Here is a 27,631-nt window from a genome sequence, read left to right on the forward strand (position 1 = left end):
AGCAGAGCGCTTTAGGGAACATCTCCGGGACACCCGCACCAATCAACCACACTGCCCCGTGGCCCAACATTTCAACTCCCCCTCCCTCTCTGCCGAGGACATGGAGGTCCTGGGCCTTCTTCACCGCCGCTCCCTCACCACCAGACGCCTGGAGGAAGAACGCCTCATCTTCCGCCTCGGAACACTTCAACCCCAGGGCATCAATGTGGACTTCAACAGTTTCCTCATTTCCCCTTCCCCCACCTCACCCTAGTTTTAAACTTCCAGCTCAGCACTGTCCCCATGATTTGTCTGGACTTGTCCTACCTGCCTATCTCCTTTTCCACCTATCCACTCCACCCTCTCCTCCCTGACCTATCACCTTCATCCCCTCCCCCACTCACCCATTGTACTCTATGCTACTTTCTCCCCACCCCCACCCTCCTCTAGCTTATCTCTCCACGCTTCAGGCTCACTGCCTTTATTCCTGATGAAGGGCTTTTGGCCAAAACGTCGATTTTGAAGCTACTTGGATGCTGCCTGAACTGCTAATTTCAAAATTTAATCTACTGCAGATACTATGCATACCCATTAATCAAAAATGATTATCTTGGGCAGGAATAGAATTCATAATTCAAATGGCTGTGGGGAGGTTGCTTTCAATAGACATTTAATTTCCTCCACACTATTTTTATTCATATGGTTAGAATGCATCTGGGTTACAAAGCTCAGATAGCTGGATGGCTTGTTTGCAATGTGGAGTGATATCAATAAATTGGGTTCAATTCCTACACTGGCTAAGGTTACCATGAAGGACAATGTTTCTGAACCTTTCACTTAACCTGAGGCACAGTGACACTCAGGTGACACTAGTGGCCATCTTCTCTAATGAGAGAGCAGCCAATGGTCTGGTGGGATAATGACAACTTTACCTTTTTAATTACCAATTGAATTTGAGGACCCATGTATATGCATAATTAAAACGACAGTAATCAGGGATTTAAAAGTGATAGAAAAGGCTAGCAGTTCTCTCGTTATAACAGCTAATATTCTAAGTATAAAGAACAAGTTTTGTCAGAAATATGCAAAGCCCTGGTGAGACCATATCTACAGTATTGTGTGCAGTTGTAGTCATTATAGACCATAAGACATAGGAGTGGAAGTAAGGCCATTGGGCCCATCGAGTCCACTCCGCTATTTAATCACGGCTGATAGACATTTCAACTCCACGTACCCGCACTCTCCCCGTATCCCTTAATTCCTTGCGAGATCAAGAATTTATCAATCTCTGCCTTGAAGATATTTAACGTCCGGCCTCCACTGCGCTCCGTGACAATGAATTCCACAGGCCCACCACTCTCTGGCTGAAGAAATGTCTCATTTCCGTTCTAAATTGAACCCCTCAAATTCTAAGGCCATGCCCAACAGTCCTAGTATCTCCGCCGAACGGAAACAACTTCCCAGTGTCCACCCTTTTTAAGCCATGCATTATCTTGCAAGTTTCTATTAGATCTTCCTTCAACCTTCTAAACTCTAATGAATACAATCCCAGGATCCTCAGCCATTCATCATATATTAGGCCTACCATTCCAGGGTTCATCCATGTGAATCACTGCTGGACAGTGCCAGTATGTCCTTCCTGAGGTGTGGGGCCCAAATTTTGACACAATATTCTAAATGGGGCCTAACTAGAGCTTTATAAAATCTCAGAAGCACATCGCTGCTTTTATTTTCCAACCCTCTTGAGATAAAAGACAGCACTACACTCGCTTTCTTAATCACGGATTAAACCTGCAAGTAAACCTTTAGAGAATCCTGGACTAGCACTCCCAGATCCCTTTGTACTTTGGCTTTATGAATTTTCTCACCATTTAGAAAACAGTCCATCCCTGTATTCCTTTTTCCAAAGTGCAAGAGCTTGCATTTGCTCACGTTGAATTTCATCAGCCGTTTCCTGGACCACTCTCCTAAACTGTCTAAATCTTTGTGCAGCCTCCCCACCTCCTCAGTACTACCTGCCTGTCCACCTAACTTTGTATCATCGGCAAACTTCACCAGAATGCCCCCAGTCCCTTCAGCCAGATCATTAATATATGAAGTGAACAGCTGTGACCCCAACACTGAAGCCTGCGGGATACCAATTGTCACTGGCTGCCATTCCAAAAAAGAACCTTTTATCCCAACTCTGTCTTCTGTCAGACAGCCAATCCTCAATCCATGCCAGTGGCTCACCTTGAACACCATGGGCCCTCACCTTACTCAGCAGCCTCCCATGAGGCACCTTATCAAAGGCCTTTTGGAAGTCTAGATATAAAACATCCACTGGGTTTCCCTGGTCTAACCGACTTATTACCTCTTCAAAGAATTCTAACCGGTTTGTCAGGCATGACCTTCCCTTATTAAATCCATGCTGACTTGTTCTAATCCAACCCTGCACTTCTAAGAATTTAGATGGATTATAGAATTATATCAACAACTGAGGTTAGGCTAATCAACCGGTAATTTTCCATCTTTTGTCTTGATCCTTTCTTGAACAATGGGGTTACAACAGCGATTTTCCAATCATCTGGGACTTTCCCTGACTCCAGTGACTTTCGAAAGATCACAACCAATGCCTCCGTTATTTCCTCAGCCACCTTCCTCAGAACTCTAGGATGTAGTCCATCCGGGCCAGGATATTTATCAATTTTTAGACCATTTAGCTTTTCGAGCACTTTCTCTTTTGTAATGGCTACCATACTCAACTCTGCCCCGACTCTCTTTAATTGTTGGGATATTACTCCTGTCTTCCACTGTGAAGACTGACGCAAAGTACTTATTAAGTTCTTCAGCTATTTCCTTATCTCCCATCACTAGCCTTCCAGCTTCAATTTGGAGAAGCCCAATGTCTACTGTTGCCTCTCGTTTCTTATGTATTGAAAGCAACTTTTACTATCATTTCTAATATTACTGGCTAGCCTACGTTCATATTTGATTCTCTCCTTCCTTATTTCTCTCTTTGTTATTCTGTTTATTTTTGTAGCCTTCCTAATCTTCTGATTTCCCACAATGTCATTAGGCAGAGAATTCTAGGATTTTGGCCCAGTGACAGTGAAGGAACAGTGATATTTTTCCAAGTCAGGATGGTGAGAGGCTTGGAGGACAGCCTGCAGGTGTGGTGTTCCTATATGTATTCTGCCCATGTCATTTTGGTTGGAAGTAATCATGGGTTTTGAAGATACTGTTTGAGGATCCTTGATGAATTTATGCACTGCATCATGTAAATGGTATACATTGCTGTTTGGAGGTTGATGGTGAAGGAGGGACTGAATGTTTGCCGATGTGGTGCCATGTGAACTGCTTTATCCTAGATGGTGTCACACTTCTTGAGTGTTTTTGGAGCTGCACTCATCCAGGCAGGAGAGGAGTATTCTGTCACACTCCCGACTTGAGCCGTGTTGATGATGGACAGGTTTTGGGAGTCAGGAGGGCAGTTACTTATTGCAGGATTCCTAGTCTTTGCCCTGCTCTTGTAGCCACTGTTAAGATCAATGAATTTAGTTCAGCTTTAGTTCAGTTCAACCCCAGGTTGCTGAAAATGAGGGATCCAGTGATGATCAAGCCATTGAATGTCAAGGGACCATGGACATATTCTCTCTTGTTGAAGACAGTCATTACCTAGTATTTGTATGATGCAAATGTCACTTTAAGCTGGAGCCTGGATATTGTTCAGGTCTTGCTGCATTTAGACATGGGACTGTTCCAGTTTCTGAGAAGTCATGAGTGATGTTGAACATTGTGCAGTCATCAACGAACATCCCAGCTTTGGCCTTATGATGGAAGGATGAAGTAGCTGAAGATGATTGGACTTTCGACGGTACCCTGAGAAATTCCTATGAGATGTCCTGGAACTGAGATGACTGCCTTCCAATAACCACAACCATCTTCATTTGCACCAGATATGACTCCAACCAGTTTGGAGTTTTCCCTGATTCCTTGACTTTTGTTTTATTATGGGTTCTTGATACCATACTCAGTCAAATAAGCCCTTTATGTCAAGGGCTGTCAGTGTCTCCTCACCTCTGGAATTCAGCTCTTTACGGAATGAGATTACACAAACTAGGTTTACATTTCCTGAACCATAGTAAAATGTGAAATTTCGTATAATATTGAAACTTATCCCACTGGCTGGTGAGTCTAGGACACAGAAGACATAAACTTAAAATCAAAAACAGATCATTCAGGAGAACTGGTTGAGAGTCCTATCAACAAAACATAAATGAAAGAAGACTGAAACTCCCATGCAAGAAGCAATAGATACGAGTCCTGTGTTCAGTAGCACCAATCAATAATCATTCGGAGCTCCTTTACCACATTTGTGGGAGAGGACAGAGACTGCTCTGAATGTGGCTTTCATGTGAAGCCCTGAATTACAGCTCAGACTGGAGGTCAGTGACATTCTACCTTTCCCACTAAAGTACACGATATTTATACATACTGCATTATAATGGTTACATGCAACATTTACATCAGTGTTTACTATACCCCCTCTAACCTAAACATGAAATTCTGTGAATACAAAATCGATGATGGACAACTTCATGATGGTCACATTAGGTCCTCCCAACATTTCGTGGTATTTGCCAGACCCCCATCGACTGTCCTTGGGCTCTTACAATTCTTGACCACATTCCAACACCAATTTTTATGTCCCTTCCTAGACATATGTCAGTTGCATCAATTACTTGCTTATTAATAATGACTTCACAAATTCAGTCATGCAATTCATATCCCTTACTCATCTTAGTACAAAAGATTAAAAAGGATGTTAATTGCAAACAATTATTATAATATTTGGATATTTCAGCTCTAATATAAAGTTATTTATAACATTATACACAGTTAAACCTAATACTATAATTCAGTGACAAAGCTAACCATCTTGGGAGCAGGTCTCCTCTTATCCAACTTGCAATTGGGCAGTTGTTTATTTCTCAAAATCATAGTGACACTGTTTCAAAATTATTTCTGCCCACTACCCCCCTCCCCCTGCTATATTATTTGTCTCTCGGTGTTCTTACAAGATTACCTTGTTAATACCTTTTGTTGTTCTAATCTTCTTGCTGATAGAGAGAAAAGTTTCTTCAAGGATGTCTGTGGATTTTGGGCAGGAGGTAGAAACGGGCGGTGCGGGGTTGTGGGACAATGAGGTTGGAGGCGGTGGATGGGAGATCCCCTGAGGTGATGAGGTTATGGATGGTCTGGGAGATGATGGTTTGGTGGTGGGAGGTGGGGTCATGGTCAAGGGGGCAGTAGGAGGAGGTATCCACGGGCTGGCGTTTAGCCTCAGCAATGTAAAGATTGGGGTGTAAAATCCACAAACCTGACTGCCCAGGCCGACCCATTGTCTCAGCCTGCTCCTGCCCCACCAAACTCATCTCTGCATACCTCGACACGGTCCTGTCCCCCTTAGTCCAAGAACTCCCCACCTACATTCGGACACCACCCACGCCCTCCACCTCCTCCATGATTTTCGCTTCCATGGCCCCCAATGCCTTATCTTCACCATGGACATCCAGTCCCTATACACCTCCATCCCCCATCACGAAGGCCTCAAAGCCCTCCGCTTCTTCCTTTCCCGCCGACCCAACCAGTATCCTTCCACTGACACCCTCCTTTGACTGACTGAACTGGTCCTCACTCTGAACAACTTCTCTTTCCAATCCTCCCATTTCCTCCAAACCAAAGGAATAGCCATGGGCACCCGCATGGGTCCCTGCCTCTTCGTCCGATATGTGGAACAGACCATCTTTCGCAGCTACACTGGGACCACTCCCCACCTTTTCCTCCGCTACATCAATGACTGTATCGGCGCTACCTCGTGCTCCCACAAGGAGGTTGAACAGTTCATCCACTTTACTAGCACCTTTCACCCCTCAAATTTACCTGGACCGTCTCAGACTCCTCCCTCCCCTTCCTAGACCTCTCCATCTCTATCTCAGGCGACCGACTCAACACGGACATTTACTATAAACCGACCGACTCCCACAGCTACCTAGATTACACCTCCTCCCACCCTGCCCCCCCATAAAAACGCCATCCCATATTCCCAATTCCTTTGCCTTCGCCGCATCTGCTTCCAGGAGGACCAATTTCAATACCGAACAACCCAGATGGCCTCCTTCTTCAAAGACCGCAATTTCCCCTCAGACGTGGTTGACGATGCTCTCCACTGCATCTCCTCCACTTCCCGCTCCTCTGCCCTTGAACCCCGCCCCTCCAATCGCCACCAGAACCCCACTGGTCCTCACCTACCACTCCACCAGCCTCCAGCTACATCGTATCATTCTTCGTCATTCCGCCACCTCCAAACAGACCCTACCACCAAGGATATATTTCCCTCCCCTCCCTTATCAGTGTTCTGGAAAGACCACTCCCTCCACAACTCCCTCGTCAGGACCACACGGCCCACCAACCCAACCTCCACTCCCGGCACCTTTCCCTGCAACCGCAAGAAATGCAAAACTTGCGCCCACACCTCCCCCCTCACTTCCCTCCAAGGCCCTAAGGGATCCTTCCATATCTGCCACAAATTCACCTGCACCTCCACACACATCATTTACTGTATCTGCTGCACCCGATGTGGTCTCCTCAACATTGGGTAGACAGGCCGCCAACTTGCGGAACGTTTCAGAAAACACCTCTGGGACACCCGCACCAACCAACCCAACCGCCCCGTGGCTGAACACTTTAACTCTCCCTCCCACTCCGCCAAGGACAGGCAGGTCCCTGGCCTCTTACATCGCCAGACCATGGCAACACAACGCCTGGAGGAAGAGCGCCTCATCTTCTGCCTAGGAACCCTCCAACCACAAGGGATGAATGCAGATTTCTCCAGCTTCCTCATTTCCCCTCCCCTCACCTTATCTCAGCTCCACCTTCTTGACCTGCAATCTTCTTCCCAACCTCTCTGGCCTATCACCTTCACCTTAACCTCTTTCCACCTATCACATTCCCAACGCCTCTTCCCCAAGTCCCTCCTCCCTACCTTTTATCTTAGCCTGCTTGGCACACCTTCCTCATTCCTGAAGAAGGACTTATGCCCGGAACGTCGATTCTCCTGCTCCTTGGATGTTGCCTGACCTGCTGCGCTTTTCCAGCAATACATTTTTCAGTACTTGAATTCTAGTCCCAGCTTACTAAGACTCAGAGGCATTTTGTTATCTGTCTGTGAAGGCCATGATTTGAGCTATATGAAATTCTAAAATTTTCTTTGATTGTCTACATCAGTTTAAAAAAAAACCTTAATAGTCATTTTGTCATATTCAGGCATAGGCAACTACCAACAGATATCAATAGATTTTTGACAACTGGGTATTAGCGATGTAGAGCCAGGGTGAGTGGGTGTTATTAGGATATATGTTTGCCAAGGCCTCAGTGAATAATTGAATGGGCTCTAGGGGCTGATTGGCCTTTTCCAGTTTCTAAGCTTAGGTCCCAAAATCAAGAACAGGAAAGTCAGCCCTTTTTGCATTCTTTCTTCGGGTGAAAATGCAATGTGAAATTGAAACTAAAAAAGTGCTGGTAAAACTCAGCAGGTCTGGCACAATCTGTGGAGAGAGAAACAAAATTAATATTTTGATCCAGTAACACTCTTCTTCTGAATCTTACCTGGATGGCCGATGTGCACAGGGGCACCATGGGCATCCTTCATGCGATGAGTTACTTGCACAACTGCATCAAGCTTGTCCACAGGGATAGGTCGCATAGTGACCACCATGTTACACTGGAAACCACCAACACTGACACATGGAATAGATGTCTGCCGCAGCCAAGGGGAGGGGGTGGGGTGCAGCGTGAAGAAACAGAAATAACATTAAATGGTTTTGCCATCAGGAAATAAAATCTTTGATTTGCCAGCACAGGGCACAAGATTTCATAGGATACAAGTGAGCAACATCAAGAGGGACATATGTGCAACCACATACTACAGTTTCACACAACTGCCTAACCTGTTCTAATCTTGGCCAGAGGCCTTTAATCCCCCTTGACCAGCTGTCAGGTGTCCAATGTTTTAATAATGATTCATTGCAACAGGAAATACAATGAAGTCTGCTGCCTGTTCAGTTATCGTGCCAATATTTTAATACCGAACCAACAGACTATGGTCGGCTGCATGGAGTTGGGATAGTTCACACCTGTAAGAGGAATACATGGAGTAAGGCTTGCTTCTCAGCAGTCAGGCTGACAATCAAGTTAGGTTTGTCAGTCGGGTTCACAGTCTAGTGTGCTTGCATGTGCCGGATGCTATGTATATTAATACATAGGCACAAAATCAGAAATTGTGGAAAAACTCAGCAGGTCTGGCAGCTTCTATACAGAAAAAGCAGAGATAACATTTTGCACCCAATGACCCTTCTTCAGACCCTTCCCAGTAAGTTCTAATTTTCTTTCTGATTTCCACCAGCTCTTTGTTTGTTTATTAACAAATACAGCCATCTTCTTTGTGAACAGAAAGAACTGCACCTGTTTTAACTCAATGAAATAGCTAATAGACATTCTCTGGGTCATTTCCCAGGGCAGTGTCTTGACCACAGTCACTTTGCCTTGTTTAAAACATAAACAAAACATGTCAGTTGGCTATCAGTCATCATCTAACTGGTGCATTTGTCATGGCAGTGCCACTACCAATCAAAATACACTTGTCAACCAATCAGCAATCTCCACTCACAAAATATAAATGTTGTTTCCCTTTACATTGGTATTTCTTATGAACTGTCTTGATGCGTACAATCAAGAGAAGTTTTGACAATGTGTAGCAATTGTCTTACACATTACTGGTCTGGGCCTGTGCATTAATAGTCCAGTGACAAGTTATTCTCGTAACATCAACTGTTCTACTAGTTTCTCCTATCTAACATCATGAGCAACAAGTACTAATTAATTTAACATAAAGTGTGAGAAAGAATAACCTTTAACCTACCTTGAAAGCACTGATGTTGCGTCCTTGTTCAATGTTTCTTACTGGAATATCAGCCTTGAGGAGAGCGCTCTCAAAGGAAAAGCTGCATCCCAGGTAAAATGTAACCATGTCCTTTAACTGCTCAGTGTATTCTACGAGGCTGCTCAGATTGCCTGCGATGTTTCCTCTCTCATATTTGATGTACTGTGGGCAATCAGTTCTAAAGCCAAATTGTAATGTTAGAGTTTATTTCAATATTTTTGTTTCAAGTAGTCCTATTAAATGAATTAAATTAGTAGGTGGATTGCTCTGGGAAGGGTTGAGGCTCCAATACAAAACACCAACTTTGAAAAGAGCAACAAAGTCATTGAGTTAAGTCATTAGTGAGGACACAGGTATAGCAGTAGCCTGTTCAGTCCCTTAAACCTATATCATTAGTCGACTGGATCATGACTGTTCCATACCGTAACTCCATTTACCCTTTAGTTCCACATCTCTGGATAATCTGACAGAAGAACATGGATCAGTCACAGTATTGTTTTGCTTTAATAACTCTTTGGGGTAGATTTTTCCACAATTCTTCCAGAAATGCATATTAACTCTTGAATGGTTTATGTCTGAATTTAAATTTATATTCTGTCACTTGGATTCTAGCACCAGATCTAATAGATTCTATCGAACTCATCAACTTCTCTAATCACCTTAGCAATTCAATTAGATCAACCCTCCATCCTCTGTATTGAATTAATGTTCAGGTCAATATAGCTTTTGGTTTTAAGAGCCTGCACTCTCGAGGAAGAACATGAAAAAGGATAGAAACTCAATCTTGCCCAGGGTGTTTGAAGGATTGAGTTCAGATTTTGACTTAACAGCATTCACTACTCACAATGTCCTTTCCCTTACATTGTCAAGACAAAATGTAGACTGTAAGACCACTTTGCAGAACACCTGTGTTGTCCATAGGAATGACCCTGACCTCCCAGTTGCTCGCTATCTCAATAATCCACCTTGCTATCATGCTAACAATTCAGTCATGGGCTTGCTGTGATGTTCAAATGAAGAACAGCACCTCATTTTCCACTTAGGAACTCTACAGCCTCGAGGTCTCAGCAGTGAATGCCATAACTTTCAAAACTGACCACATTATGTCTGCTCTCTATTTTTCTTACTTTTCACCCCTCCCCTCCACTTACCCCCAACCGTTACCCAGCCCTATCTTGCTTGTGTCTTGTTTTCTTCACTCTTTGTAGGAAGAGCCTATTTGCTCTCTTTCACACCTTAGCTGACACCCATTTTACATCTTTTTCTCTTTTACCATCATCAACAACCCTTTTATCTTTTGTCCTGGGCCTCTCTGCCATCTGCTTCCTTACTCCTCCTCCACTTCTGTCAAAAGTATATAAAAAGAAACATTTCTCAACATCTTTTAGTTCTAAAGAAGAGTTATACTGGGCTCAAAACACTAAATCTGTTTTCTCTCTCCATGGATGCTGCTAGATCTACTGCATCTCAGACACCCAGCAACCACAGTATGTTGCTTTAATTCAGTTTATAGTTACATAATTTCTTTGGTGTTGCAAATTGATTCGAGAAATATCCCATAGCCAATTCAACAATAACTTATCTTTCAAATTTATTGATGCTTATTTTAGTGTATTTGACACAACATTTAATCACTAATAACTTTACTTCATTGTTATTTCTTTAAAAAAACTCAATGCTTGATGAGGGGTATATTGACTCCAAAAGGGTAAAGTGTCATTTTAGGATTGTCAGAAAAGCTGAACTGCATAGGTTAAAAAGAACATTGGCAGCATGGGTATAACACTGGGGTAGTGGTAAACCTCTGCTTTCCAGACCTCAGAAAGGTATACAGTGAGATACCCCCGGGTTAGTACATGGTATTGTTGCTTTGCTTGACCAACATTACACACTTATATTAGTGCAAACAGGCTATCATTTTAAAATACAGGCAACAAAACTTTAGAGTACTGTGAACTGTGAGGAGGCTGGTGATAAATGGGAAGTGGGCATAAGCTAAGGGAATGAGCAAACCTGTATTCTCTGTGTGTATTATCAACTGAGCCATGGCTGATTTTGAATGCTGGATCTCCTGATATCTTAAGTGGCTGAACCTTTGGCCTGACATTTTAAGTAAATAACAATATTCTCCTTTGACTGGAGTTCTTAACTGATTTAGGGTCAAACTCCAATGATACTGCCAGCTAAATCAACGGACTATTCTTTAGTAGTTTGTCTGAAAAAAGTAAAGGAATCAAACATTAAAAAATTCTTTAATCCCAGATTAATGTGTCTGGTTTTTGGAATTTGTCATGTGGATTTAAATGTGAAATATTTTTACTGTTGATAAGTTACTATAAATGACCCACCTATGTTAATGTCGATTGAATTGCAAGAAACAATCAGAGAGTTTAATTACAGGTTAATATACCACTGATTTATCTCAGTTTAGACTAAGGAAGGTTCCAGTTGCTTTTTCCCTTTCCCCTGATTTTTTTTTCTGTTATTTTCCTGAAGGTGATCAACTATGGTTAGTTTATAATTTCAGAGGGGCTGAGCACATTCCCAAACTGCATTTTTGTGAGCCTGTTAGTGTTGGTTGGCTACTAGACTTTGAAAGGTATCACAACTGACCAAATTACCATCCCTATTCCCTTCCAGCAGGAGTCACCAAATTAAGATTATGAGCAGCAATCTCGGCAGTCTTTCTTTAGAAAAGCTTTCCTGCCTGTCTCTTCCTGACCTGGGACATAATGTTATTTGAAATAATCCAATTCCTTTCCAAGGCTGAAATCAGCTGACTGGGCCAGGTCCTTCTGGTTGGCATGGTTCAGGGCTGTATTGGGTGGTGACATCCATTTATTAGTAATGTCTTGGAGGGAAATTATTGATCTGTTGCTAACATGTCAAAATACCTGCATTTTGTTATTGTAGATCCACAATTACTAAATACTTGAGTGGCTACTTTCAGGGAGCTATGGACTTGAACCCCAAGATCCCTTTGTACATCAATGCTGTTCAGGGTTCTGCCATTTCTGCCATGTATTCTAAAAGGCATTAAGGTGGACAAGTCACCAGGTCCAGATGGGATCTATCCAAGTTACTGAGTAAAGCAAAAGAGGAAATATCTAGGGCTTCAACAGATATCCTTGGGTCAAACACAACATAGATTATTTATTACCAAATTGGAGTCAAGTCCAAACACTTTAGAGCACAGAAATAAGACAAGGTGTTTATGAATCTACCTGATATCAGAACTGGTGCTGAGTGGTGGAGAACTCCACTCGCCGGGTTTACTCCTGTACAGTAATGGTAGTGGTCCGCTATTTGCCAAGCAAAATTGCTCGAAGTCATCAGCAAATTTCTTGTCCAATATCACAATGTTGGCTTGCTTGAAACCTTTTGTGAATAAAGATGAGGAATTATCTCCAACAGCCAAACCTTCCAAAATACCAAGTAAGCAGCAAACTTGCTGGACTGAATTTTCTCATATGCAGCAAACAAATTGAACCAGTTAAACTGGCATCTGTTGAAAGAATGTAGAACATAAGCACAGGAATGGGCCTTTCGTCCCATGGTGTTGTGCCGAACATGACGCCTAATTAAACTAATCCCTTTTGCCTGTCTTTGGGCCATATCTCTCCATTCCTTGTATATTCATGTGCTTATCTAAAAGTCCCTTAAAAAAATTCTGACCTTCAACCCTATGAACGCATCTTATCATTTTCTAGATTTCTTTCAAGTCTTCCCTCAGCTCCACCACTCCAGAGAAATCAACCTGTTTTTCTAGCCTCTCCTTATAGCTAATACCCCCTAATCCAGGCATCCCGGTAAACCTCTTCTGCACCCTCTCCAAAGCCTCCATATCCTATCTGTAATGTGATGTCAAATTTAAATACAATATTCTTGAGTGTGCCCTAACCAAAATCTTATAAAGTTGCAACATGACATCCTGGATCTTGTACTCAGTTCCCCGACCAATAAAGGCAAGCACAACATATGCCTCCCTTGCCATCCTATTTACTTGAGTGGCTACTTTCAGGGAGCTATGGACTTGAACCCCAAGATCCCTTTGTACATCAATGCTATTCAGGGTCCTGCCATTTCTGCCATGTATTCTAAAAAGCATTAAGGTGGACAAGTCCCCAGGTTCGGATGGGATCTATCCAGGTTACTGAGGGAAGCAAGAGAGGAAATAGCTGGGGCTTTAGCAGATATCTTTGCAGCATCCCCTGAACACGGGGGAGGTCCCAGAGGACCGGACAATTGCTAATGTTGTGCGTTTGTTTAAGTGGGGTAGCAGGGATAATCCAGGTAATTACAGACCTCTGAGCGTGACATCAGTGGTAGGGAAGTTGCTGGAGAAGATACTAAGGGATAGGATATATAACGATTTGGAAGAAAATGGGCTTATCAGTGATAGGCAGCATGGTTTAGGTGTCATATACATGGTCTTTAGTAAGGTTTTTGATAAGGCTCCCCATGGTAGGCTGATGAAGAAGGTGAAGTTGCATGGGGTCCAGGGTGTTCAAGCTAGATGGATAGAGAACTAGTTGGACAACAGGAGACAGAGAGTAGTAGTGGAAGGGAGCTTCTCAAAATGGAGACCTGTGCCAGTAGTGTCTCACAGGGATCCGTGCTGGGAGCACTGTTGTTTGTGATATACATAAAATGATTTGGAGGAAGGTATAGCTTGCCTCATTAGCAAGTTTGCAGATGACACTAAAATTGGTGGAGTAGCCGATACTGAAGGGGACAGAGAATACAGCAGAATATAGATAGAATTGGAGAGTTGGGCAAAGAAATGGCAGATGATGTTCAATTTGGACAAATGCGAGGTGATGCATTTTGGAATATGCAATTCAAGAACGAACTATACAGTAAATGAAAAGTCCTAGGGAAAATTGACGTATAGAGAGATCTGGTTTTCAGGTCCATTGTTCCCTGAAGGTGGCAATGCAGGTCAGTACAGTGGTCAAGAAGGCACACAACATGCTTTTCTTCATTGTACGGGATATTGAGTAAATGAGTTGGCAGGTCATGTTACAGTTGGATCAGACTTTGATTCGGCCACATTTGGAATACTACATACAGTTCTGGTTGCCACATTACTAAAAGGATGTGGATGCTTTGGACAGGGTGCAGAGGAGGTTCACCAGGATGTTGCCTGGTATGGAGGGTGCTAGCTATGAGGACAGGTTGAATATATTAGGTTAATTTTCATTGGAAAGGAGGAGATTGGGGGGTCCTGATTGAGAGGTGGACAGGGTGGATAGCAAGAAACTTTTTCCCAGAGTAGAGGACATAATTACGAGGGGTCACGAGTTCAAAGTGAGAGGGGAAAAAGTTTAGGGGAGATATGAGTGGAAAGTTCTTCACGCAGAAGCTGGTTAGTGCCTGGAATGTATTGCCAGTGGAGGTGGTAGGGATAGGAACAATAGCATAACTTAAGATGTATCTAGACAAATATATGAATGGGCAAGGAGCAAAGGGAGAGAGATCCTTAGAAAATAGGTGGCAGGTTTAGATAGAAGATCTGGATTGGCACAGGCTTGGAGGGCTGAAGGGCCTGTTCCTGTGTTGTAAAGTTCTTTGTTCTTTGTTCTATTAACTGTATACTTTTACTTAACATTAAATTTCCCAAAGGGTAGCATCTCACACTTACCAGGATTATATTCTAATAAACTGCATAACTAGAGAAGTAGAGAGGATTCTCAGGTATAATATCAACAAATGATCACAGCTAGGAAGATGTGGTTAATTAAAGAGGTTGTAAGGCAGGAGAGAAATATAATAAAATGGAAATGATAAACAGGCCATGACAGAAAGGGACAGAGAGCACATCTATGAGTCAATCAACAAATAAGACTAGAAGTTACAAACATAATAAAGAAGAAAACCAAAGGCTCTCCATCAAAATGCACAGAATGAACAGGTGCTTGTTTCCATTTACTCTACCTACAATCTTATACCATTACTGAGATATGGTTACAGGATACCATACATTGGAACCTGAATATTGAAGAGCATACAACATTTACAAAGTTAGGAAGCTAGAAAAAGGAGAATGTGTGATTCTGTTGATTAATGATGGTATTAACACAATCAAGAGAGATTATCGAAGTTCCGGAAACCAGGAGATAGAAGCATATTGGATAGAGATGAGAAACAATTCGTACCTTCTTGACATTTTTAAGAGGAGTAAGTAATTCAGTCCTCAAACTCACCCTGCCATTCAATAAGATCATGGCTGATCTGACTGCAGCCTACACTCATATTTGCTGTTTTACAGATGGATAAAAAAAAGCTGCAGGAATCAGTAAAACTAAAAACTGCAAGGTGAAAATGATGACTTGCAGGAAAGCAACATCCCACATTATGCAATGTATAAGACGAGGAAAATGTTGCAGGAAGATCCAATTCTGCAACTGTTTACCCGAGATATTGATTTATAGACTGACTATGAAATGGACCTCTCCCTGATTTAGATACAATTAAAACATATCAAGCAGAAATCTGTGATGCTGTAACTATTATCTTACAAAACAAAATAGATACTCTTGTGAATGTAATTGATAACGTTTCCCTATTGTTCTGCCTCTCTGTTGTAATGAGATGAAGTCAACATACAATATCACACAAGATGGAGCAAGGAAAGAGGTGGGCATAAGTCCCCCAAGCACAGTTATAAGAGTATCCACAATCACGAATCCTTTCTGCCAGTGAAGTTAAAGCCTCCTGTGAAAACTGGATTGTATTAACATAGGGTTCCCCTGACTCTTATATTGACAGCATTTCTCATTTTCATGTCAGGTCAGTATCAAAACCAGGAATAGCACGCAAGCATCAGAGATTCAGAACTGGTTTAATTGAAGGAGTTTAAAAAGTGAATTTATCTGTGAATAATATGAACCTTGAAATAACTCCACAGAGGTAGGTATCTCATCACCAAGTCACCCTTTATTCACATGCGCATAATACTTCATACTGGTCCGGCTTCCTTAGAGCCATCTTTCAGAGTGCTACAGAACGTATGACATGTCTGTTTATATCTGTCATCCAGGGCTCCCTGATTTGACAGTGTAAACAATCCCAATCAGGGAACTCACATTCTATGAGTTGAAAATAGCTGATTTCATTACAATTAGGACATCCTTCCCTTTCTAAGTCAGGGGATGTAGGCCTGTTCTTTTTCTTGTAGCCCTTCCTACAGCGTTATCACACCAGATCTGGTTCCTTCAACTCAGCCTCGGACACAGGCCACATGTACCAGATTGGAGCCTGTCTCTTGAGCCTGGTGTGTCTTGGAAGAAATTCATCCTCTTTTTCAGGTAATAAAGACGGAGAGGCTGCGACATCCACTGTGTCCATCTCATACTTGGAGGTTTCTTTGATGCTAGACAAAAGAGGTATCCCATGGCTTCCAACAGCCTTTCCGGCTGTTCTGAGCGGCTGTGAATGTTTTGTGCCCGCCCTGTTTACAAGTTTGCAGCTTTCATGTGGTCCATATGCTTGTTCAGGACCACCTGATCTACCAGAACTTTGTATGTCATGGAATCATGTCACCATGCCTTTTATCCACGCAGTGCTATTCTATGGTTTCAGCACCAAACCTCATCCTGAAGTAAATTGTTTCTCTCACTCAGAGGGATCTTGCATCTGGCATTGGTGTTCCTGACGCCGTTTCACCCTTCCCCCTCCCATGTTCAGGAAGATCAGATTTAACTTGATCCAGAGTCTTCTCTGCATTATCAAGTCTACGAAAGCTATGCCTGTAGTGGTCTGATAATCAAATAGGAACCGGGACAGTTTGTATCAATGAAGCTGTAAACTACTTCTTATTTCTGCCTTCAAACTTGGGACTGCTCTTTCCACCAGATCATCAGGCTATGGATTGTATGGAGCTGTCCTTATATGCCGAATGCTATTCAATTTTTGAAAATATTCAAACTCCTGCCAGTAAATGATGGCCTGTTGTCTGTGACCAACACTTCCAGGAGCCTGTGTATTGCAAGTGAAGTTCACAGCTTTTCTATCATTGCCCCTTTGTTTGACGAATGAATTCTATGCATATCCAACCAATTTGAGTGGACAATGATGAAGAATGTTGAGCCATTAAGGGCCACTACAGTTGACATGTAACCAAGTCCAAGGTTTACCTGCTCATTCCCACGAATGTAGGGAAACTGCTGGCAGTAACATCTGTCCTTATTGGCACTCTGGCCATTGCCCCACCAATGTGGCTATGTCTGCATCCAATCTTGGACACCAACATCTTCATTTTGGACACCCCTGGATGAGCCTGGTGGAGTTCAGCCATTTGCTGGCATCGACCTTTGCTTGGGACAATCACTCTTGCTGTCCACAATAAAATGCCATCCTCTACAGTGATCCGACCTCGCTGGATGAAAAGGTTTTAATTCTGATTGTGATGGCCCTTTTGTTTCTCCCATCACCACCAGCTGTTTTAGTTTTGCCAAAACCAGAAATTTTTGAGTCCACAGCCTGATATTGTCAGAGGTGACCAGAACCGTGTCCAAAAGTATTAAAACCAAAGTGGAGTCTTCCAGCGTTGGCACCACCAGTGGTAGATGTGGCAGCAGGAGGCAGCTAATGGCATCTGCATTTGCAACGTAGCCTCCAGGACAGTTTCCCAACTTGTAACTGTATGCACTTAGAATGAGAGCCCACTGCTGAACTCAACCTGAAGCAATGGGTGGTATGGCTTTGCACTCTTTGAGTAACCCTTGCCAGGGTTTGTGGTCTGTTACTATTACAAATTTATGTCCGTAAAGGTATTAGTGAAACTTTCTCATGCCAAAGATAACTTCCATACCCTCCTTCTTTATCTGGGTGTATTTGCACTCTATATCAATCGAAGTCTGGGAAGCAAACACTATTGGGTGTTCCTCTCCATTGGGCCATCTGTGAGTCAACACTACAGTGATACCGCATGGGAGGCATTGCATGTCTTGCTTGGGATCATAATGTATTAACACCTTAGATGATGATAGCTGCTTCTTCACTTCCCTAAAGGTTATATCTTGGCTATGAGATCATTTCCAAAGCTGACCATTTTTCAATAGCAGTTACAAGGGTGCCAGGATGGAGGCCAGGTTACATATGAACATTCCATAATAATTCACCAATCCATGGAAAGACCTAAGTTCCAGCTGAGATGTGGGAGCTGGGGCATGTTTGATCACTGCCACTTTATCTTCCAATGGGTATGACCCAGTCTTATCAACTCTGTAGTCCAAGCAAGTTCCTTCTGGTGCTTGGAACACATATTTTTCTCTTCTATGGCATATGCCTGCCTGGGAGAAACATCTAAGGACTATATCCAAGTTCTCTAAATGCTCTTTATTGTATTCCCAGTCATTAGCACGCCTTCCAGATAAATGGCAAGCTGGGGTAGGCCTTGTAAAATGTTCTCCATTGTCCGCTAAAAAAATGGCACAGGCTGACAACACCCCAAATGGCTGTCTTGTAACAAATAGATGTTAGTTCTAGTGTACTTCTGGGAATCCTCATCTAACCGCATTCACAGGTACGCATGGCTCAAGTCCAGTTTTGTGAAGGACACACCCCACCCCCCCCAACTAGTTTTGCTTATAAATTGTCTGTGCGAAGGACTGGATATTTATTTAGTTGTGAGAAGCAGGGTATCATTTGTTTAAAATGCCCACAAAGGCAAACTGACCCATCAACTTTATAATCGGTACAATGGGTGCTGCCATTCCACAAACCGTATTGGTTTTATGATTCGTTTGCCTTCCACCTTCTGCTTTCTTCCTCTACTTTTCCCCATAAAGCAAATGGCACAGGGCGGACCTTGCTGAATTGTGGAATTTCTTCGTGGTCAACATGCAAGGTGGCTCCTTTGATAGTCCCTCGACCTTCCTGAAAAACCTTCAATTATTTAATTAGGACTTCACTCAGGCAGCCATTTTCTAATTGAAAGATGTTGAGCCATTTTCAACCAATTTCACCCTATCAGGTTTGGGCCTGAGCCTTTTACAACAATCAGTGGTAACTGAACCAACTGCTTCTCATACAAGACCGCAACCAAAGTTATACCCTTAATCTATAAACATTCCCAGCTACTGGAAAGGTTTTCAGTCTAGTCAAAGTTTTATGCAAACTGAAGGGTTGGAATCCAGAGCAAATTTTGTTACAGACTGGTCCTTCGATCACTCATACTGCTGTGCTGGTATAAACCTTCATTTGAACTGAGTGACTATTTAACCAAAGGTTTATTTTGATTTGGATGTTGCTAAGCAACTTAACCGTTCCAAACCAAATGTAGGTGGACTTTCCAGGGTGTACACTTTCCTGGATACCAGCCTATGACTTTTCTTACTCAATTCAGGCTGAATGCGACTCTTTTGTGGATTCGACTTTTCATACCAGTAGCAACTAAAACAGCTTGCTAGCCCAAATCCTGAAGAAAATGTTAACTGTTTGGGCGAGGCTTGGCTTCGTTTGGGTTTTGCTGTGGGGTGACCTAGAGTCGCTCTGTTCTGGATATGTTCCGAGTGAGGCTTTGGATTCCAACCCTTCAGTTTGCATAAAACCTTGACTCGTCTTCACTCATGTTGTGTTCCCCAAGCTCAGTGAGCCTCGTGAGGATGCCGACTTCCACTCGCATACACTGCAACTCTTGCTCCACTTGCTGTAATTTCTAATGACAAAGCCAGTTGTACTGCTTGTCTGAAATTCAACTGGGCTTCAGCTAGGAGGCACATTTGCATGGTTACATCATTAGAGTTATAGACTAATACAGCATTGGGCCCTTCAGCCCAAACTGGTCTAAGCTGACCATGGTGCCCACTCAGCTAGTTCCAAATTGCCCGCATTTAGTCCATTTTTCTCTAAACCTTTCCCATCCATGTATCTATCCAAATGTTGTTTAAATGTTGCTATCACACCTGCTTCAACCACTTTCTCTAGCAGTCCATTCCATATATGCACCATGCTTTGCATGAAAAAGTTGCCCCTCAGGTCCTTCTTAAATCTTTCCCCTCTCATCTTAAACCTATGCCCTCTAGCTTACAATTCCCCATCACTGGGAAAAAGACGATATGCTTTCACACTATCTATGCGCTTCATGATTTTACACATCTCAGTAAGGTCACCTCTCCTCCGGTCCAAAGAATAAAGTCCTATCCTGGCCAACCTCTCCCTATAACTCAGGCCTACTAGTCCTTACAACGTGCTCATAAATATTCTTTGCACTCTTTCCAGTTTAACTATGCCTTTCCTATAATAGGGTGACCAAAACTGTACACCATACACCAAGTGTGGCCTCACTAACGACTTACACAACTGTAATATAACATCCCAACTCCTACACTCAAGGCCAGCAGGCTAAATGCCTTCTTCACCACCCTGTCTACTTGTGATGCCATTTTCAAAGAACTATGCACTCGTACTCCTAGGTCTCTCTGTCCCACAACACTCCTCAGGACCTTACCATTTACTAGATAAGTCTTACTTTCATTTGACTTTCCCAAGTGCAGCACCTCACGTATCTGTATTGAACTCCATTTGCCAATCCTCAGCCCACTTCCCCATCTGAACAAGATCCCTCTATAATTTCTGATTACCTTCCTCCTCTATCAATGATACCTCCTAATTTTGTATCACCCGCAAACCTATTAATCATGCCTCATATATTTACATCCAGATCATTTATGTAAATAACTAATAACATTAATCCCATATATCAAACAGTCTCTGTGCACCTCATTAAAGGTGAAATCAAAGTCACATGCGTCTGCCAGTCGTTTTCACCTCATCAAAAATCCAGACGCAGATCCCCTAGTTCTTGCATTGCTGAGTAAAACCGATAGCATCTCAGAATTAGAGGAGGTTTGGGTCATAACATTCCTTAACTAAATCTGTCAACTCTTGAAATGCTTTCGTATCTGGTGCCTAATAACTGAAAAAGCTGTCAGGAGAATTACTCGGTGCTTTTCATCTGTTTCAATGTCATCTGGCCAGAGAAAATAGCGCATTCTTTCCACATACTAGGCCCAGTTTTTGACAACAGGATCAAACAAGCCTTACTTCCCAAATAATGGCATGACACCAGAAACACTTACACTAAATCAAAGATGCCTGTTGCGAGCAAATCTCTTCAGGATTGTATTTTTTTCTCTCGTTGCTACTGACATAACTCTACAGAGGCCGGTATCCCATCACCAAGTTACCCTTTATTTGCTTAGATTAGATTACTTACAGTGTGGAAACAGGCCCTTTGGCCCAACAAGCCCACACCGACCCTCCGAAAAGCAACCCACCCAGACCCATTCCCCTACATTTACCCCTTCATCTAACACTACGGGCAATTTTAGCATGGCCAATTCACCTAACCTGCACATTTCTGGACTGTGGGAGGAAACCAGAGCACCCGGAGGAAACCCACGCAGACACAGGGAGAATGTGCAAACTCCACATAGACAGTTGTCTGAGGCAGGAATTGAACCCAGGTCTCAGGCACTGTAAGGTAGCAGTGCTAACCACTGTGCCACCGTGCTGCCCATGTGAATAGTGCTTGATATTGGTCTGGCTTCCACAGCGCCAGCCCTTACAGTATTATAGAACCTCTGATGATGTGATATATACAAATTTAGTCTCAATTGCTCCGCCTCCACTGCATCTGCTCCCAGGAGGACCAGTTCCACCACGGAACATACCAGATAGCCTCCTTCTTCAAAGACCGTAATTTCTCCTCCCACGTGGTTGATAATGCCCTCTAGCACATCTTATCACCCTCTTGCACCTCCGCCCTCGCACCCCACCCCTCCAACCACAAGGACAGAACTCCCCCAGTCCTCATGTTCCACCCCATCAACCTCTGTCTACAGTGCATCATCCTCTGTCATTTCCGCCATCTACAAACAGACCCCACCACCAGAGATATATTTCCCTCCCCACTCCTATCTAATTTCCGTAAAGACCATTCCCTTGATGACTCTCTTGTCAGGTCCATGCCCCCCCACTAACCCACCCTCCCCTCCTGACACCTTTCCCTTCCACCGCAGAAATTGCAAAACCTGTGCCCAAACCTACCTCCTCACCCCCGTCCAAGGCCCCAAAGGAGCCTTCCACATCCATCAAAGTTTTACCTACACTTGCATACATCATTTAGGGTATCTGTTGCTCCCGATGCAGCCTCATCTACTTTGGGGAGACAGGACGCCTACTTGCAGAATGCTTCAGAGAACATCTCTAGGACACCCGCACCGACCAACGCCACCGCCTCATGGCCGAACACATCAACTCCCCCTCCCAGTCCACCAAGGACATGCAGGTTGTAGATCTCCTCTATCGCCAAACCCTAACTACCTGACAGCTGGAGGAAGAACACATCATCTTCTGCCTTGGGACCCTCCAACCACACGGCATCAATGTGGATTTCACCAGTTTTCTCATTTCCCTTCCCCCCAGCATATCCCAGATCCAATCCCGTAACTCGGCACTGCCCTCATGACCTGCCCTACCTGTCCATCTTCCTTCCCACCTATATTGTTCAGCCTCCCCTCTGACCTATCACCATTACCCCCATCTCCATCTACCTATCGCACTCTCAGCTACCTCAGTCCCATCCCCCTCCCATTTATCTCTCAGCCCCCCGGCCCACAAGCCTCATTCCTGATGAGAGCTCTTGCCCAAAACGTCAATTCTCCTTCTCTTTGGATGCTACCTGACCTGCTGTGCTTTTCCAACACCAAACTCTCGACCCTGCATCTGAGTCATACTTCCTTCTTTTTTCTGGACAAAGCCTCAATATCTCTTGTTATCCAGGGTTCTTTATTCCTGTCAACCTTGCCTTTCACCCTCACAGGGACATATAGACCTTGAACTCTAGCTATCTCACTTTTGTTAGAGGTCCCTTTGCTTACAAATAAACAACTTCAATAAACCCCTGCAAGGTCCTGTCTAATTCCATCAAAATTCACTCTGTCTTAATTTAGAATGTGAACCTGTGGAACAGTTTTGTCTCTCTCCATAACTATTTTAAAATTAATAGAATTATGGTCACTGGTCCCAAAGTGTTCCCCCTCTGTCACCTCCATCACCAGTCCTGCCCTATTTCCCAAGAGTAGGTCATGTTTTGTCCCTTCCCAAGTAGGACCCTCTATATACTCTTGAGGAAACTTTCCTGAACACACTTCAGAAATTCCATCCCATCTAGGCCCTAAATGCTATGGCAGTCCCAGTCTATGTTAGGAAAATTAAAATTCCCTCCTTTGACAACTCTATTGCTCCTACAAGTCTCCCCAATCTCCCTGCATATTTGTTCCTCTAATTCCAGTTGACTATTTGGGTGCCTATAGTACAACCCCAATAACGTCACAATCCCCTTCTTATTTTGTAGCTCCATCCACAAAGCCTTACTGGATGATTCTTCAGTTATTTCATCTCTGATTACTGCTGTGATACTCTCCTTAATCAAAAATACAACTCGCCCTCCCCTCCTTCCAACACCTCTGTCCCGCCTAAAGCACCTGTACCCTGGCACATTGAGCTGCTAGTCCTGTCCCTCTCTTAGTCATGTTTCTGTAAAGGCTATGATATCCCAGTCCCATGTACCTATCCACGCCCTGAGTTCATCGGCCTTACCTGTATGCCCTCTTACATTGAAATATATGCAATTTAATTGAACAGCCATTCCTTGTTCCCTGTCGTTTTCCAGCCTGAACTGTCTCTTCACTTTACTATTGTAATTTTAAACAGGTTACATGTGCTCCCTGAGAACACAACAACAGGCCAATGAGTCTTGCAGATTTGAGGAGTTACCTGTGGACGTCAATAGCTAAAGGCTTCCAGAGACTAGGCCTTGACCAGTCAGGCCACTTGTTATCTTCTGAGAAAAGCACCAAGCACAGACATTATTGTTTCTGATATTGGGATCAATAAAGTACTTGTTTTAATTTGTAATTGACAAAATAGAAAAGATTGTCTGGGAAAAAAAATTAATTGACCACAAACAAAAATCTATCAATCCAACAATACAAACAAAATTTGAAGAATGTTGTTGTCATATTCAAATTTGATATAATTCTAAAAGGAAGAAATATCAAGCAAGTTACTGATGAGAAACTTTTTTTTCTTAAAGCGCAAACAAACAAAATTTGGTAATGCTTGGTACCATAAAATATATGAACAGAATTATGCCATTCGGCCCATCAAGTCTGCTCTGCCATTCAATCATGGCTGATATGTTCTCAATCATAGTCCCTGCTTTCTCCCCGTAACCCTACAGCCTCTTACCCATCAAGAGCCTATTTGTCTTAAATACACTCAATGACTTGGCCTCCACAGCCGTTTGTGGCAATGATCTCCACAGACTCACTACTATCTGGCTGAAGAAATTCCTCATTTCAGTTCTAAAGAGTTATCTATGAATTCTGAGGCTGTGCCCTTGGGTCCTAGTCTTTCCTATTAGTAGAAACAATTTTTCCACATCCATTCTATCCAGACCTGTAAGCTTCAATCAGATACCTCCTCCTCCTTTTAAATTCCAGCAAGTACAGATCCAGAGTCCTCAAATCCTCCTCATAGGATGGGATTCAAGCCCTTCAATCCCTGGGTTCACTGCTCTGAAACAGACCCCCTTCAATGCCAGCACATCCATCCTTAGATATGGGGGCCAAAGCTGCTCCAAATATTCTAAATGCAATCTCAGTATAGCATTATACAGCCTCAGTAATACATCCCTGCTCTTGTATTCTAGCCCTCTTGAAACAAATGCTAACATTGCATTTGCCTTCTTGTCAACTGAACCTGTGTGTTCACCTTAAGAGAATCCTGAACTAGAACTCACAGGTTCCTTTGTGGCTCAGATTTCTGCCAATTGCCCAAGTGCCTCTGCTGCCTCTCCACTTCCTCAACACTAAATGCTCCTCCAGCTATCTTTGTGCCACCTGAAAACTTAGCAACAATGTTCTCAGTTCCTTTGCCCAGATCGTGAATGAATAGGCGTGGTCCGAACACTGACCTCCGTGGAACTCCAGTAGTCATTTGTTGTCATCCTGGAAAAATCTCCTGTATCCCTAATGTATTCTTTCTGCCAGTTAGTCAATCTTCTATCCATGCCAGAACTTGCCCCTAATACGAGGGGCTCTTATCTTAATTAGCAGTCTTCTGTGTGGCACATTGTCAATGACCTTCTGGAAATCCAAATAGATCCCTCCATTGCTCTCCTTTGTTTAACTTGCTCAAAGATCTCTAACAGATTGTCATGTATGACCTCCACTTGATGAAATCGTTCTGACTCTGCCCTATTTTATCATTGACTCCCAAGTACTCTGCAAACTTATCCTTAAAGTTTTCCCAATGGCTCTGTCAGGCTAACTGGCCTAGAGTTTCTTGTCTTCTACTTCCCTTCCTTCTTAAACAGGGGTGTTACATCACCCATTTTCCAGTCCTCTGGGAGCCTTCCTGACCAAGTGATTTTTTTTATTCATTCAAAGGATGTGGACATCTTTGGTTGGCCACCAAGCATTGCTCATCTCTAATGAGCACGGTGACTCAGTGGTTAGCACTGCTACCTCACAGTGCCAGGGACCTGGGTTCAATTCCCACCTTGGGCCACTATCTGTGCGGAGTTTACACGTTCTCCCTGTTTCTGTGTGGGTTCCGGGTGCTCTGGTTTCCTCCCACAGTCCAAACATGTGCAGGTCAGGTGAATTGGCCATGCTAAATTGCCCATGATGTTAGGTCCATTAGTCGGGGGGTAAATGTCGGGGAATGGGTCTGGGTGGGTACTCTTCAGAGGGTTGGTGTGGACTTGTTGGGTGAAGGGCCTGTCCCCATACTGTAGGGAATCTAATCTAATCTAATTGCCCAGAGGGCAGTCCAGAGTCAACCACATTGCTGTGGGTCTGGAATCACATGTAGGCCAGATCAGGTGAGGATGGTTAATTTCCTTCTCTGAAGGATATTAGTGAGCACAAGTTTTACTGACAATCAACAATGGTTTCATGGATATTGGTAGATTCTTAATTCCAGATTTTTAAAATTGAATTCAAATTCCACTTTCTGCCATGATGGGATTCAAGTCCGGGTCCCTAGAACATTAGTTGAGATTCTGGATGAATGGGTGAGTGGGGGAGGAGATGAAGTTGATAGGTAGGCATGCACTGAGGAAGCAAATGTGGCTGTGGTACCGAGTTTGTTTCACGACATGGTTGAAGAGCTTCAGAGCAGAGGAAATAACCTGGGAGTTGCAGTGGGAGAGGGACTCCCTGAGATTCTTGTAGAGAGAGGAGGAAAACTTCTTCAAGGCAGGCTTCACAGACTAATCCAGTATTTGCTTTCCAGCATCTGCAGTCATTGTTTTTGCCTCGTTGATTTGAACCCTACTGCGAATCCTCTTGCAAGGATGCCTGCCTTGAAGAAATTTTCCTCCTCTCTCTACAAGAATCTCAGGGAGTCCCTCTCCCACTGCAACTCCCAGGCCATTTCCTCTGCTCTGAAGCTCTTCAACCATGTCGTGAAACAAACTTGCTACCACAGCCACATTTGCTTCCTCAGTGCATGTCTACCTATCACCTTCATCTCCTCCCCCGCTCACCCATTGTACTCTATGCTACTCTCTCCCCACCCCCACCCTCCTCTAGCTTATCTCTCCATGCTTCAGGCTCACTCCCTTTATTCCTGATGAAGGGCTTTTGCCCGAAACATCGATTTCGCTGCTCGTTGGATGCTGCCTGAACTGCTGTGCTCTTCCAGCACCACTAATCCAGTATTTGCTTTCCAGCATCTGCAGTCATTGTTTTTACCTCGTTGATTTGAACCCTACTGCGAATCCTCTTGCAAGGATGCCTGCCTTGAAGAAGTTTTCCTCCTCTCTCTACAAGAATCTCAGGGAGTCCCTCTCCCACTGCAACTCCCAGGTTATTTCCTCTGCTCTGAAGCTCTTCAACCATGTCGTGAAACAAACTCGGTACCACAGCCACATTTGCTTTCTCAGTGCATGCCTACCTATCACCTTCATCTCCTCCCCCACTCACCCATTATACTCTATGCTACTCTCTCCCCACCCCCACCCTCCTCTAGCTTATCTCTCCACGCTTCAGGCTCACTCCCTTTATTCCTGATGAAGGGCTTTTGCCCGAAACGTCGATTTCGCTGCTCGTTGGATGCTACCTGAACTGCTGTGCTCTTCTAGCACCACTAATCCAGTATTCTGGATGAATTGTCTAGTGACAATAACGCCAGGCCATTGCCTCCCGAGTCCTGCAAGATCACTACCAATGCCTCCACAATCTCTTCAGTTATCTACTTCACATATTGGGAGTGTAGTCTAAGTCATACAGCACATAAATAGACCCTTTGGTCCAACTCATCTGCGCCAGTCAGATATCCTAATCTGACTTAATCCCATTTGCCAGCTTTTGGCCTATATCTCTCTTAACCCTTCCTATTCATACACCCATCAAGATGTCTTTTACATGTTGTAGTTGTACCCACCTCCACTACTTCATCTGGCAGTTTGTTCCACTAATCAATATCCTCTGCATGAAAAAGTTACCCCTCTGGTCTTTTTCAAATCTTTCCCCTTTCACCTTAAACCTATGCCTCTAGCTTTGGACTCACCAACCTTGGTGGGGGGGGCGGGGTGAGAAGTAAACGAGAGATGGGGTTAGAACTCAAAAAGACAAAGAACAGTTGGAC

At 43.6% G+C, this 27,631-nt stretch overlaps 1 protein-coding gene across 10 annotated transcripts in view; it reads right to left on the bottom strand.

Moving 5' to 3' along the window:
• Window positions 1-27,631, bottom strand: part of dglucy (D-glutamate cyclase) — a 138,744-nt gene that overhangs the window by 37,500 nt on the left and 73,613 nt on the right. For all 10 annotated transcript variants that reach the window (XM_072568062.1, XM_072568063.1, XM_072568070.1 and 7 more), the window contains 3 exons: window positions 12,187-12,340; window positions 8,942-9,140; window positions 7,630-7,780 (listed from right to left, as the gene is read on the bottom strand). In XM_072568062.1, coding sequence (XP_072424163.1) covers window positions 7,630-7,780; window positions 8,942-9,140; window positions 12,187-12,340 — 504 coding nt within the window. The remainder of the gene's footprint in view (window positions 1-7,629; window positions 7,781-8,941; window positions 9,141-12,186; window positions 12,341-27,631) is intronic.

Source organism: Chiloscyllium punctatum, chromosome 4 (genome assembly GCF_047496795.1).
Source record: "Chiloscyllium punctatum isolate Juve2018m chromosome 4, sChiPun1.3, whole genome shotgun sequence".
Classification (NCBI taxonomy): Eukaryota; Metazoa; Chordata; class Chondrichthyes; order Orectolobiformes; family Hemiscylliidae; genus Chiloscyllium; species Chiloscyllium punctatum.